This window comes from Nicotiana sylvestris, chromosome 3 (assembly GCF_000393655.2).
Source record: "Nicotiana sylvestris chromosome 3, ASM39365v2, whole genome shotgun sequence".
Lineage (NCBI taxonomy): Eukaryota > Viridiplantae > Streptophyta > Magnoliopsida > Solanales > Solanaceae > Nicotiana > Nicotiana sylvestris.
The window spans coordinates 217,880,898-217,897,360 of record NC_091059.1 but is presented as its reverse complement, the minus strand read 5'-3'; the positions used below and the strand labels follow the sequence as shown (position 1 = coordinate 217,897,360).

The following is a 16,463-nucleotide window of genomic DNA, read 5'->3' as shown; positions in this document are numbered from 1 at the left end:
TTTGTACCTGTGATTGATTTTAATTTTAAAAACCAAAATAAAGACTCATTTTGAAAAAAATCATTAATATTTCTAAAAAAATTCATATAAAAAAAACACTTCGATGAAGAAGATTTAAAGGCTGTGTTTACTAACCGGCATTTTTTTTTTGAAAAAAAACGACCAAAGGCGGCTGTTCTTGCAAAAACAGCCTTCCGGCGCCCTTTTGGGGACATTCGGCATATTTTGGACAAGAATGACATCGCCTTACTTATGACAATACAGTGACATTTATGTACCCATATTTTTATTTATTTATTATCTATTTATTTTTATTTTAAAATAGTTGGGCCCGATGTGGGTTGCCTACGTATCTCACATCCGGCGAGAATCAAACTTACATAGTTCGTAATAAAAAGGCCACTCTTAAAAGAAACACAAAAATTTTCTTCTTTTTTCAAAATTTCGGTAGTATTTTAAAATATTTTGGAAATTGTTTTTTTTTTCCGAAAACAGCCAATTTTCTTTCTCGGTCCTCACATTGATTTTCCTTTTCTAACTTTTCCTATAAGTTGGTCAACATGCAAATCCGAAACAAATGAATGCACAAGTAGCAAGTAAGATGCATCAGGATGGTCTTTTCATTTCGGATACACCTGTCCTAGACAGACCCAACCCCTGTGTTGAGTCTCCGAAGTCAAATGCACATGATGCAAACAAACGTTCCTACTAGGGATCCGGCATGAAGCTGAGTTATTCTAAGTGTAAAACCTGAGGTATACTATTCTAGATTACCCAAGCAAACAACTCGAGCCGAAGTGGGGCAACGTACCGGGAGCACGAAAGTCTACCCGGCCTAGTTACTTGGCCTAACTTCGTTCTATTTTGTATGAACTCTAACATAAAGGTGGGCCACGCGCACGTGTGTACCATAAATTCAGAAGACTCAGAAAGAAGAAGGATTTCGTAACAGCTTATATATACAGTTCAGAAAATATCAAAGCGGTAAAAAGTAACATTTAGCACATTAGGCCCAAACATGTAAAAATTAGATAATAATAAAGCCAAATATAACAATTATTCTAAGCTCAAATTCTTAAACCCTGAACCAGAGATTCTGGGTTCTTTTCCCCAGCAGAGTCGCTAGAGCTGTCACACCTCCTTTTTCCTGCACTCGGGAAGGAGTGTATAAGAGAGTTTTTCCAATTAAGGGACAATCAAAACGAGATTATTTACATTAAATTTAGAGTCGCCACTTGGGAGATTTATGGTGTCCCAAGTCACCGGTTTAAAATCTGAATCGAGGAACGGTTGACTCTGTAATACAGTCCGCGAATATAGAAATCCGGGTAAGGAATTCTGTTAAGCCGGGTGAAGGTGTTAGGCATTCCCGAGTTTCGTGGTTCTAGCACGGTCGCTTTGATCATACTTGGCTTATTAAAATTGTTTAATTACTGATTTTAAAACCTATGTGCATTTACCTTTCAACGCTTTTTAATCAAGAAAATTATCTTGAAACGGGTTACGCGCACGTATACCCCTTTGTTTGGTGCGTCAAAAATCATGTCACGCGAATGTGTCCACAATTAATAATGCTTTATTAATGTTAAGAAAATTGGGCCAAAGTTGCGCATACTCCGATTTTGCTTTTAGAATCGTAATTATGTCACGCGAACATGTACACAACCACGATAGTATTTTATTAAGATTAAGATTGTTTCGCCCAACGTTGTGCGAACGCATACGTTGGTCTTAATTCTGGAACCCGTAATCATGCCACATGAAATACACCCGCGATTCACGACATATTTTATTTAACGTTGTTAAGATTTGGATTTGGATCACATAAATGTGCACCCGAGTTTAGGAAGGTAATATTATTAAAATACGCGTCTAAAGCAACTACGAGTTTTAACTTTGCTATGGAAATTTGCTAAATGGCACGTCTCGAATTCTAAGGTTGAGTTAAAAATTAATTAAAGTGAGGTTCACGCAATTGTCATTTTTGTTCGGCATGACGCACCTCAATTAAATTCCTACACTAATTAGTTAATTCGCTCCTACCTTTCAAACTGCACCAACTATTTTAATTTGCAACCTTAATTACTCATTAATTAAACAACCATTTGCAAGAATAACTAGCCTTACACTAAGGTAGAGACATTTACGAGAATAACCACCTTTCGCATTCTTGAGCCTTAGGCTTGAGATGTAAAATTCCAACAATTAAATGACTTTTATCATGGCACTACAACACCCAGATTTTATTATATTGACTAGCCTAAACCACCTAAAGCAAACTCGCATAATTAATAAACCAAACAATATTTAACATTCAAATGCAAGTAATTTACCTTAAATAAACATACTACTAGTGTAAATGAAAAAAGAAAAATAAAGTTGATATTAAGCCCGATGCATAATATGACCAAAACTCAACACGTTCATTTTCCAATTACCCGGATTCCTGTCTCATTCGGAAGTAATCCCTACAATCCAACTAATGCCCATTCTTTTATACTTCTTCAATTAACGGACTGATGGTTTAATTAACACAAGGCTGCCCAGTTTAGGCTCAAACCTGAGCCCAACAACCTACCTTATTTTATTTACAAATGAGTCCAGATACTATCTAAATCCTGGGCCCAAAGGGAGCCTAGTATCATGTTACCAATGCCAGCCCAATTCAATGACACAATGTAATGGCCACGCAGGGATTCAAGGTCGAATCTCTGCAGCAACACGATCAACTCATAGGTTTTCAAATTTAATTTTAAACGTACAATTACACCAACAGCCCTTTGAACATATAAAAATAAAATAAAAAATTGCAACATTGTATAAACATAGATACCACTAAGCTAGAACACCCCTAAAATTAATAAATCAAATTTCATTTTAAGTAATTACAAATCCATTATGCATAGTAGATCCAAATATATTACGTCAAACTAAGAAGCTCTTACTTAATACATGTTTAATGGAAGGTACATTTAGATCAAACTCACTAAACTACTGCAGAGATGGATTGGCATAAATATCATGCAATCCACAGCCATGAAACACATTCACAAGATTTTATTCATATATTAAGAATTGAAACACCACTGAAACAACTAACTATATAATCACACCTCCCCTTTCTAACATGGATTCTATACTTAATCACATTTACAACTTAACTTTGAACATACTCCTTTCAACAAGATAAATATAGAAGCTGGCCTACATACCGATCACCAAATGTACTAATTATCCAATCTCATAGATACCTACGACTTTCAAACATTGCCAAACATTTAACATGACCTTTCATGCACCTTTGATGCTCCACAATGAACTACCCAGCCAATAATACTACAACAGTCCATACTCGGAACGAACAGAAAGAAATATAATAAGATTAAACTAAGCTAAACAGTTTCGAAAGTGCAGAAACATTTGAATAACAAACTACATTAGTACAAATTTCTATTTAAGGGAACCAATCTTCATATTCATCCATTCTCATACATTGGGATGTGATATGAATACCTGGAAATGAGAGTAAAGAGGGGTAAGGTGCAGCAGTAGCATCAACAGGACTCAGCAGTAAAATAAACCAAAGGAAACTAGTTTTTTAGCCAAATTCAGCCTAGTAGAAGGATCAACTGATACTTAGTAATCAAATTGCAGTCAGAACTTATACCAAACACTTGAAAACCAGCACATTCAAATCATTTTAACCTGTGATTATTCAGGAATTGTTTCATAAATGAAAAGCCTCAAAATCTCGTAAATTTTAATGGAACAGTAAAAATCTATTTTTTCAGTATTTCTCAGATTATCTTCTCCTCTGGTCCTCTCTTTTTTTAGAATGTTCTCTTGTCCATGTCCTTTTATAGGCATTCCATTAATGCCATCCCTATTACGAGTGTCCCTTCTCTTATTTTAATTATCCCCACTAACTTATTTTCTCTAAATTAATCAATTAGTGTCATTCCCATTATCAATTTCAGCTTTTTATTTCTTAATTGTCTCCACTAGCCTAGTGCCTTTAATTAATTCAGTAGTGCAATTTATACCCTACCACTATTGAGAAACTTCCTAAGTTAGATAAACAATTGAATCAAACTTACACTAATCAATTCTTATCAACAAGAAATTATCAGATTAATGTCAGTTAAATTGACTAAGTGATTAAACAAGCTACGACTTTAGAATTTTAAACAAACCGACAACAAAGCAGTTTGAAAAACAAAATAGTGAACAAAAGACATTTTAAAACGGAGAACTGGTCGAATTTCAACTGAAATCGACCAGAGAAAAGAAACAGAGATGGGGAAAAATGAAAATAAGAATAACCATAAAATAGGAACGAACTCACCCTACACTTGAACTTGCAACTGATAATCCAGTTTGGTCCCCAAATAATGTCGATCATTTGTTCTCTGCCAAGAACAAACGAGCAGCATTATTTTTGTGACCAAACCGTCTTGAACACTTGAGAAAACTTGAAGGAGTAGTCTTGCATGTCTGAATTTGGCTTTGGGCTTATATGGCTCGAACCCTAGATTTAAAATTCGAAGGGTTCAGGCCATGTTCGAGGGAAACAGAGTAAGTATTTGGGAAGAGGGGGTCTTGATGGTTCCGTGGTGTTATTTTGGGGCTGGTTAGAAGTGGCGCCGCCACAGGAGGAAGTTAGGGAGACGCTAGGGTTCATCCCTTTGATCTAAAATTCGAGGGATTCTAGGGATATTTGAGGGCTAAGGTTTGTGGAAGAGGGGAGTGAGGATATTCTATGGTGTAAAGATGGGGTGATTTGGGCCACCGGAACCGTCGTGAGGCAATTTCCGGTGGGCGGAAGGCGGCGGTTCGTGGTGGCGTTATGTTTGGTCTTTGATGAGAGATGGGGGGGATGAAATGGGAAGGGTCGGGTTTTGAGGGGGTTTGATATATTAAATGTTTGATTTAATTAGGGTCGTTGGATGATTGGAATTTAACGGCTCTGATTAAATCGTAAATGGGAAACGAGGTCGTTTTGGTGTCATGGGGCAAGACCTGTTCAAGGGCGGGTCAGGGTCAGATACGGGTGATGGGGCGAAGTTCTGGTCGTTGGATGTAGATGAATGGACGGTTGAGATCTGTTGAAATCGAAACGACATAGTTCTGTCCCTATACTCGTCGTTTCGCTGGTCTTAGAGACCTAAAAGTTTGGACCGGGTATGGGCGTATTTTTTTGGGCCTGCAGATTTGGGTTTAAAGAACAACCCAAACTTTGATTTTTCATTTCTTCACTTTTCAAATTAATTCCTTCTTTTCTTGTTTTATTATTTTTTTTTTCAAAAATTAAAATCCTAAATTAAGTTATAAAACCAAAATTAATCTTAAAAATACTAATTCACTCTAAATTATAATTAACATGAATAATTAGACACTAAATTAAAAGAAAAGCACACAATTTGACTAAAAATATGTTATTATTATTATTATTATTTTTTTCATTTTTATAAAACTCCTAATTATTAATTAATTCCAAAAAATGTAAAAATTAAATCTTAAATGCAAATGCTATATTTTTTGTATTTTTAATGCATTAATAAAATTAAACATGCACACAAACATATGCAAACAATTAGGAAAATTGCACAATAATTCTTAAAATAACACATAATTAAAGAAAAAACCTAATTTTAGGAATTCTTTTCGAGTAATTCGTGTGAGGCAAAAATCACGTGCTCACAATGATTATTTGATGACGGAAAATATTATGATGTATTACTGTGCAATGATTGAAGACAAACCAAAAGAAGACTAAAGAACAATTCAAAAAGAAGAGAACACGTAAAATTGAAAGGTTAGGCAACAAATTTGTAAATGAAGTAGCAAGCGATGCGAGAGTTAAAGCTCACGTTAGAGCTCACGCCGGCGAGGCTTACAGTGAGATAAAGGCGCATAGTAGATCTGTGACGATCCGGCCAGTTGTCTCATGAGTTACCATTCCGTTTCCCCTATTTCTGCTTATTATTGCTTTGTCTATCGGTTCTATATGTGATCGGGTTGGTTGGCTTGGGTTCGAAAAGATTTTGGTAAGGTTTGAGACACTTAGTCTCTTTTGAGGAAGCTTAAATTAGAAAAAGTCAACCGGATGTTGACTTATGTGTTAGAGGGCTCGGATGTGAATTCTGATGGTTCGGATAGCTTCGAGAGGTGATTTGAGACTTAGAAGCGTGATCGGAATGTGTTTTGGAGGTCCGAAGTAGATTTAGGCTTGAATTGGCGAAAGTGGATTTTTGGCGTTTTCCGATTGATAGGTGAGATTTTGATATAGGGGTCAGAATGGAATTCCGAGAGTTGCAGTAGTTCTGTTGTGTCATTTGGGATGTGTGTGCAACATTTCAGGTTTGGTTGGGTTTTTGATCAAAAGCGGAATTCAGAAGATTTTGGAAACTTAGGCTTGAATCCGATGTGTTTTGGTTGATTCAATATTGTTTGAGGTGTTTTGAAGGTTGGTATAAGTTTGAATAAGGTTATAGGGTATGTTTGTGTTTTTGGTTAAAGTCCGGGGGCCTCGAGGTGATTTCGGATGGTTGACGGAGAAGTTTGGAATTTTGGTGAAGCTGCAGATTTTCTACTTCTGTTGTTTCCGCACCTGCGGATTGGGGCCGCAAGTGCGATGCCGCAGATGCGATGAAAAGGACCGTAGAAGCGAAAAGGGACTAGAAAGGCTGGGGCCGTAGAAGCGGCTGAGGAACCGCATCTGCGATAGCGCAGGTGCGGGGGAAAAGGATCGCAGAAGCGAAAAGTGGTCATTTAAGTGATGACCGTAGAAGTGGTCCATTGACCATAGAAGCGGTCCATTGACCGCAAAAGCGGTACCGCAGAAGCGGGTAATTGGCCGCAGATGCAAAATCCCTGGGCCAGAAAGTATAAATTGTTTCCTTCGCGATTTTTGAGCTATTCCACCATTTCTAAGTCGGCTTGAGAGCTTTTTGGACGATTTTGAAGAAGGATTTCAAGGGAACTTCATTGAGGTAAGGATTTTGGACCTAAAACTCGTTTCTATGGCCTTATTTCACGGATTAGGCTTGTAATTAATGGAATTTAAGGATCAAAAGCTTGGGAAAACTAGGGCTTGGTATTGGAAACCTAGACTTGAGGATTTGAGGGACCATTTATGGTCGGATTTTGGTACTTTTGATATGTATGAACTCGTGGAGAGATGAGGAATCTATTAATGTGAATTTTATCGAATTCTGAGACGTGGGCCCGAGGGTCGGGTTTTGGTAATTTCGGAATTTATGTTGTAAATTTATTATTTTTACTTGGGTTTCGTTCCCTTAGCATATTTTGACGTCGTGATTCTGATTTTGGATAGATTCGACGCGAGTGGAGGCCGATTCGAGGGGCAAAGGTGTCGCGGGCTAGAGTTTGGACCGGATTGAGGTGACTAATGATTGTAATTGATGTCCTGAGGGTATGAAACCCCGGATTGCATATCATTATGCTATATTGAGGTGACACACACGCTAGATGATGAGCGTGGGGTCGTACACTATTGGAGATTGTGACTTAGTCCATCCCGAATGACTATTTTACCGCGTATTTGACTGAAAACTATTTGCTATCATCATGTTTTGGGCTGAATACCATATTTTGACTTTATACTTGAACTCAGTCATGCTATATTCTACTGTTTTCATAACTCAACCATGTCTACTCTGCTTTAACACTTAAAATGATATTTTAACTGATATTTTAGGCTGAGCACCATGTTTTACTGTTGCCCGAGTGGCTTGTGAGATTCTGACTGAGTAAGGCCGAGGGCCTATGTTGTGAGGAAACACTGATTATGATTATAGGATCGAGGGCCTGATATTTGTACGCCACGAGGTAACTTGTTGATATAAGGCCGAGAGCCTAGTGATGATGCCGCGAGATGGATTGATATTGCACTTGGGCCGTAAGGGGCCCCTCCAAGAGTGTGCATACCCCAGTGAGCGTGGGTACCCATTATGATGTGAGATATAGCCCGAGGGGCTGTCTTGTTCTGAGATATTGCCCGAGGGGCGGATTTGTTGACATTGTGCCCGAGGGGCGAACCTTTATGTGTTTATTTTCCTTATTGCCCGTCACTTACCTGCTTAATTGTTAAAAAAAGGTCTTTTATGAAGTTTAAACTGAACTGAAAACGATTTTTACATGTCTTTACTGCTTAATCATAACCTGTAATGTGCCTTACGTAATTTCCTGCCTTCACTCTTTATTTATGATTATTACTCATTGAGTTGGAGTACTCACTTTACTCCCTGCACTCCGTGTGCAGATTCAAACGTTGTTGATCCTGCTAGCGCGAGTTGAGAGCTCCCGGCAGACTTCGGAGTTCACGAGGTAGCTGCTTGGCATCCGCACTCCCGTGTTTCCCCCCTTTATCTCATTTCTATATCTTTATCAGTCGTTCTGTAATAGTTTAGTAGGCATCTCAGACTTATAGCGTATTGTTAGATGCTCATGACTAGTGACACCTCGATATCAGGCTGTGTTGGGTTTATCTTCCGCAACTGTACTGTTAATTGCTTACTTTTGGATTATTTATTATGTTTTAGACTTAAATTCTTATGGTTTGATTGCTTAAATCTAAAATGGAAAGTATCGGCTGGCCTTGTCTTCACGAGAGGCGCCATCACGACCGAGTTCGGGTTTAGGGTCGTGACAAACATAAACCAGAACAATAGTATCAGCATCATAAAATACAACAAATAAATAGAAAGGCCAAAATGTGAAAGACGACACAAATGTGAAACACAACAAAAACTGCTAGTAGTCCTAGATAAAACATTATCAGACTAGCCGGCACAGCGAGGAAAAACGCTCGACTACCCTCTAACCTACAACCCTAATGCTCAATCTCCACACTTTCCTATCAAGGGTCATGTCCTAAAAAATCTGAAATCGCGCCATGTCCTGCTTGATCACCTCGCCTCAATACTTCTTAGACTGTCCTTACCTCTTCTCGTACTTGCCAGAGCCAATCGCTCAAACCTCCTAATCGGAGCATCTAGGCTCCTCCTCCGTACGTGCCCGAACCATCTAAGCCTCGCTTCCCGCATCTTGTCATCCACAGAATCCACGCCCACCCTCTCTCGAATATCCTCATTTCTAATCTTGTCCATCCTAGTATACCCGCACATCCATCTCAATATCCTTATTTCTGCTACTTTCATCTTCTGGATATGTGAAATTTTGACTGGCCAACACTCAGCCCCATACAACATGGCTGGTCTAACCATCGCTCTGTAGAACTTACCTTTATGTTTCGGTGGCACATTCTTGTCACACAGGACTCCAGACGCTAACATCAATTTCATCCACCCACCCCGATACGGTCTGTGACATCCCCACCGATCTCCCCATCTCCCTGGATAATAGGCCCTAGGTACTTGAAACTCTCTCTTTTAGGGATGACTTGTGAGTCAAGCCTCACTTCCACGCCCGCTTCCTCCGACACGTCGCTAAACTTACACTCCAAATATTCCGTCTTGGTCCTATTCAACTCGAAACCTTTAGACTCCAAGGCTTGCCTCCATACCTCTAGTCTCCCGTTAACGTCGCCTCGCGTCTCATAAATTTGAACTATATCATCAGCGAACAGCATACACCAAGGCACCTCCCCTTGAATATGGTGTGTCAGTGCGTCCATCGCCAGGGCAAATGAGAACGGGTTAAACGTAAATCCTTGGTATAACCCCATAACCACCGAAAACGGTTGTGAGTCACCTCCCACATTCCTAACATGAGTCTTAGCTCCATCATACATATCATTTATCGCCATAATATAAGCTACCGGTACACCTTTCACCTCATGACATCTCTAAAGAGCGCCCCTAATGACCTTGTCATATGCCTTCTCTAGTTCAATAAACACCATATGCAAATCCCTCTTCCTATCTCTGTACTGTTCCACCAACCTCCTAATAAGGTGGATAGCTGTCTTGGCTTTTTTTGTATATAATATAAGTGATATCCAAAAATAATTTTCTAGGGAAGCCTATGTCACGACCCAAATTCCGTTATAGGTCGTGATGGCACCCAACACCATTCTTAGGTAAGCCAACCCTAATCAACTAATGAGTTCTCATTTATTTTAATAAACAATCTAAACATTTATTTAACTAAAATTTAAAATAATCGATAATTAATAAATATATAAGGCAACTGAATTGGGAAAGACTAAAGGGAATCATAATAACAGGAATACAACCCAAAAATAAAAGTCTACTAGTGTGTGTGCCAGGATCTAGTGTCACAAGTACTAGGGCAACTAGTAGAATGTATAAAAGAATATAACTATCATACTGCCAGAAATAGAATAGACAGTAATAACAAAAGGGAGAAACTCCGGCATGCTGCTGAACAACTCAGAAGGGGCAGCTCACCGTGAAATCTCGGTCAAGTATCAGGACCGCGCGCCGGATGACTAGCTAGATGCACCTGCCTCAGATCTTGTACAATTAAGTACAGAAGCGTAGTATAAGTACATAAATAATACGTACCCAGTAAGTATCCAGTCTAACCTCGAAGAAGTAGTGACGAGGAGTCGACTTGACACTTACTAGGGTCAATAATAATATAATTTAAGTATTATGCTAAGCATGGATGTCATGAATAAATAACAGGAAGTGGCAGGTTCTTTCATAAATAATATTTCAGTTAACAATCTATATTTCAAGGCATTTAAAGCAGTTCAAATCACAGAAAGTACCAAGCAAGCAACATGCGCAAATAATGCCGAGCTCGAACGACCCGATCCAACATAATAATAAAGTGTGCACTGCTGGAGGGTCGAACGATGCGAACCACAGATGTATCTATTGCCCCGCTCGCGAATCATACATGTGACACAGTCAAATACGAATAAACACATCAAACAGTCAATCAAAAATTCATCAGGAAAGCAATTACCCAAAGTAATGTTAACTTCTCTTTAACTGTCAAAAAAATGATGTTTAACTTTTTAGAAATTCATTTTCCAAATTCGATATGATTTACGCACTTTAAATTGACAACAAATTACAAGTACGACAAGTAAAGCATGCTTTTGGGTCCTAGACTACCCGGACTTAAGCATAATAGTAGCTACACATGGACTCTCGTTACCTTGTGCGTACGTAGCCCCCGTAATTAGTGACACATATTATACTATTGCTCCTATGGGGATAATTCCCTCTTACAAGGTTAGAAAGGAGACTTACCTTGCCTCAAAGCTTACTTCAAAATTCAAGAATGCGCTCAAACCCTCAAATCGGAGCCGAACAATCCAAAACTATTCAAATGGGGTAAGAACTAGTCAATACATGCTCAAGAGTTCATATTCTAACTATTAATGTAATTTCTCAACCCTAAATGCAAGGTTCCTAAAATTCATCCCCAGGCCAACGTGTCGGGATTTCGAAAATTTTCGAAGAAAGTTGTTACTCATAATCTAAGGATCAAGAATATACGATTTCTACTACATTCCATAACAAATTTCGTGGTTAAATCTCATTCTTATCAAAACCCTAGATTTTACTCTAAACCCATAATTTTCACTAATTTACATGTTATAATCTACCCATAAACTATGTATTAAACTCACATTAAGTAGAAATAATTTATCTCACAAAGCTAGGTTGAAATCTTCCTTTTTGAAGCTTTTAAATCGCCCAAGAATGGAGTAAAATGTGTCAAAAATGACAAAACTCCCGTATTAAATGAAGGCCACTGCCTTAAGCATTTCTGCATCTGCGATGAGAGGACCACATCTTCGGTCTCGCTTCTGCAAAAGATCATCCGCTTTTGCGGAATTTGGTCGGGCTAGCTGGGGCTGCATCTGCGGTCGGGTGGCCGCTTGTGCGGAAGAGGAGCCGCATCTGCGGAACCTGGGCTCCTCCCCTTGGGCCGCATCTGCGATGACTTAGCCGTTTCTGCGGGCTCGCACCTACGGCTAGCCAACCGCAGGTGCGGTTATGACAACAATCTGGAACTTCAACTCCTTCTCAAAATTTCAACTTAGCTCGAGCCTCATCCGATTGACGCTCGGGGCTCCCAGGGTCCCGCTCGAACATACCGACAAGTTTAGAATCATAAAACGGACTCACTCGAGCCCTCGGAACGCCTGAAACAACATTAAAACTGTGAAACACACCCTAAAACCAATTGAATCAAACTTATGAACTTCAAGTTCTTCAATCTACTTCCAATATACCGAAACATACTTACACTACTCGGAATGATACTAAAATTTGCGGGCAAGTCTTAAATGGCATTAATAGATTAATGAAATTAACTAATTATAAGCACCACACAAGATGTTCTTTAATATTATGTGAAAAAATCACATCCAGTCAGCTTATACTCCAAAAATTACAAAAATCAAAAATAACCCCTACCCTATCACACCTGGAGAAGAACCATTAAGTTTTTCTATGCACAAGAGAACAGTGAATGGCCAAATAAAAAATCTCGCATCTTGGTATGTAATAATCAACAAACCAGGAACTCCCCAGTCCAAATTTTGAAGCATTTTTTCTTAAAAATCCATTCAAGATTATCATCTATGATTTGAGCGTTTACCTGTTACAGATTGTTGAATAACTATTTCATATAATCTATGATTTATTTTATGATTTTTCTCCCTATTGCTTGGATTCTTCAAAAAACATACAAAAATCGAATGTACAGGTGCAAAATTTGAGAAACAAGTTTGATCTTGAAAGTGGAAGTCACATTATCACTATATAACTCCATTAACAACTACGAAAATTGGAAAATTGAGACCTAGAAATTAAAAAAATCGAGAAAGAAAAGAAAGGGCAACTTGATTCGCTTCACATTAATTTTTTTAAACCTAGGATTTGAAAAAATTCCTAAGTTTCAAAGTACTTTGGGGGAAATAAAAAACGAAAAAGGAGAGGGTGAGAGAGAGAGAGAGGCGGAGGGATGGAGGGGTCGAATTACTTGAGAATTGAGTGAAGTGAGAAGCGTCTAGAGTGAAAGATACAGAGGGGAAAACATGATGTGAATAGAATGAGGGAAAACTTAAGGTTATGTGGATAATAATAAAACTTTCCCACTACTACCTAGGAAATCTTTGTGGGAAATCTTTTTCATAATTATAAGAAAAATGTAAAAATATCTGTTTACATTAAATCTATGGGAATATGTAAAAAAAAAAAATTATTTATTGTTTAAGTTCCCACTGTCTTCACTAGGAAATTTTTTCAGTTTTATATAATTATTTTTTAATAACTTTTCCCATAGAATCAGAGGGAACTGAATCCCGCACATTTTTGCGCCAAAACTTTCCCACAGATAGTCAATGGCAAATGTTATTATTTTTTTAGGAAAAAGAATTTTAATTTTCTCATTGTATTTCGGTGGGATGTGCCACTGAAAACTTTTCCGTGGGAAATTTTCGTGGAAAAATGATGTGTTTCTAGTAGTGTACTTTATACAAACTTCAATTAAAAACTCACTTAGCTATTTAAATTTTAAACATTAATATGATGCACTTCTTAGCTATCAATAAATTTCTAACCACTAATTTACTTTTACTTATGGTTATAATTCTGTAATAGCAGCACAACATTTGAATTAACATCTTGAACTTATGATACACGAATGAATAATGTCGAATAGAATGGGCGAATGAGAATTATTCGTTTTAGCAAAGTCCTTTCTTATCAACACATGGAGTTATTTCTCTCTTCAATGGTTGAACCTCAAAAAGATTGGAATTTGTGACCTAAAGCAATTTTTAAACTAATTGTATCATTACAGTGAAATTCAAAAGTCAACATATATGAAAAAAAAAATTGTATTTGTGTTGAAGATTCAATTGAACCCCTTAACTTTCTCGGTTGTGGCTAGCAGTGACAAAATGGATAACAAAAATATTTATCTATCTATATTATCCATTAAAATATGAATTGGAATGAACTTTTTATAAGCGTGTCAAATATAGATAAGATCCATATTATTCGCTTAAAAAAGGATAATGGATAATCAATGAGTTTAACTTTTATATTTGTAAAAGTGATAATACTCAAGAAGCTATGAATGCCGGTTAATCTATTTTCTACAACAACAACAACAACCCAGTATAATCCCACTTAGTGAGGTCTGGGGAGGGTAGTGTGTACGCAGACCTTACCCCTACCCTGGGGTAGAGAGGCTATTTCCAAATAGACCCTCGACATCCTTCCCTCCAAGAACTTCCCACCTTGTTCTTGGGTAGACTCGAACTCACAACTTCTTGGTTGGAAGTGGAGGTTGCTTCCTGGGGAGGTTAATCTATTTTCTATCCATATTAAATATGGATAAGGTCGAATAATTTATCTATTTTTACATTACCCGCTTTTAACCTACCCATATCCGACCTGAACCGCTTGTTTGTCACGCCTAGTTGTGGCTCCGCCAATGCGGCTCTTTCCCTCGAAAGGGAATGGAAAACAAAAGACCGGTGGATGATCTTACAAAGATTTTTGTGGGTTGTAATAGAAGCAACGTTAACGTTGTCACTTGATATGACTATCTATAAATCGCAAATGGGATAAATCAAATTCAAGAAATGAAGGATAGTTACGTGAATTCATTTTTGCAGCTCCCATCTAATAATAATGAAGTTGAAGTTGAGGCCATTGTTAAAGTTGGACCATTCGCATCTTTGTCACAGGCTGGACCTAATTGAAAAGATTGAATTGTTTTTTTAAGATCTAGTTTTCCTTTCATTTTCTCTCCCCACTTCTTGTGAAGTTTCAAAATGTGTTTGTATTCATACAAACCAAAATAGATATTGAACATTTAGATTATCATTTGTTGCATCACAAACTAAAAACCTTACGAGTGGTAAGCATATAAACAGGTATAACAAACAACAAGTTTCTGTACACCTTCGAACGAGCAAACACATGATCAGTTGCAGACAGAGACGGAGCTAGAATTTAAAGTGTATGAGTTCTAAATTTTAAGACAAGACCATGACCTAAAACTAGTTCTTATTTCTTAGTTATTTTGAAAAGAAAAAAAAAAGCAGAAAAAACGTAAGTTTGGAACTTCCTTTTTTACTTTTGGAACTTCGTTTGCTTTATTTTTAAGTTAGTTAGGTTTTTTTTAAAAGAAAAAGTAACAGAAAAACGTTTGTTTTATTTTCCCCGGAACCAGAACCTTTGCGCTGAACCCAAACCCCTTGGTTTGGCGTGCTTTATGAAGAATATACATAAATGAATTTTTTTAACACAAATACAAGGTTCGGGAAAAAGTCATTGAATTCGTCCGAACCCGCATACTCTACTGTAGCTTCGCCCCTGATTGCAGATTACCTAGCTTACAAACTCACTTATTCTGGACTTAATAGAGATCAATGTTTAAAAGTATATGAGCAATCATTGAGTTCCCATTTTATTAACTCGCCCAACCCGCCTATATTTGAGCAGGCAAGATGGGCGATATTTTTATTTTTCGGGAAAAATTCAAAAATAGTCAAATTTACAAGTGATAATTGAAAAATAGCTACAGTTTCAAAAGTAATCGAATTTTAGCCACTTTTCATGTAAAAATAAATTTGAACGAAAATATTGTTCAAAATTCAGAAAATATTCCAGTATAATATACTGGTCCAACATAATATGTGTGAAGTTCATACACATGTGCTCCAATCTCTAGTATATTATGCTGGAACCTTCCGTGTGTTGGAATTCCAGCATAATATGCCGGAAGTTCATACATAGGTGCACCAATCTCTAGTATATTATGCTGAAACTTTCCGTGTTGCAGCAAAATAATGGCTATTTTTGAATGACTTTGCAAACGCTGGCTATTTTTCAATTATCAGTCCAAAAACTGACCAGCACGTGCTATTTTTACCTTTTTTCCCTCGTAGAAAGGCCTTCGACAATATCTAAGGGGTATTATCACTTTATATATACAAATTTTATACATTTTTCCGGCTATTATTTTTACAATAACTATACAATATCATTTTACGAATATTTAATTGAAACTTGAACAAGCAATATGTTCCAATGCTATACAATGTCATTCAAGAAATAAATTTGATCTTTGAAAATATGTTGTTACTTGCTTAAAGATAATTACTGAACTTAAAGAATAGAACAAGGACTAATCCAACAGATGCACTATCAATACACTAGTAAGAAACATCTTAAAATCATAAAAATATTATGTTAACCTACTTGGCAATCCGTAGAGTTAGAATCTATAGCTTAACTTGTTCCTCTATTTTCTTAAAGAAGTATATGAGATTTACTATCAGTCTCAGCATAAATGCCAAAAAAAAATATATTATGTAACTTAATATATATTTCGATACGGTATTAATATTTCAGCATTATTTTCTTAAATACCATATCTACTACCAAATTTTTTAAGATCTTAAAACAAATATCATACAAATTCCAAAATATTGAATATGAAATATCAAAATTTTTGATTTTCATATTTACCAA

The 16,463-nt window shown here is 37.1% G+C and overlaps 1 protein-coding gene across 1 annotated transcript; it reads right to left on the bottom strand.

Annotated features, from left to right (window-relative positions):
* Positions 1-9,322: 9,322 nt before the first annotated feature.
* Positions 9,323-9,790, bottom strand: LOC138888684 (uncharacterized). The gene has a single exon (XM_070170593.1). It carries the CDS (start codon positions 9,788-9,790, stop codon positions 9,323-9,325), a length of 468 nt encoding a protein of 155 aa, XP_070026694.1.
* Between the last annotated feature and the right edge of the window lie 6,673 nt (positions 9,791-16,463).

What these genes read in the sequence shown, in the direction of transcription:
- LOC138888684 (XM_070170593.1), bottom strand. Translation starts at nt 9,790, where the DNA reads ATGGCGATAAATGATATGTATGATGGAGCTAAGACTCATGTTAGGAAT.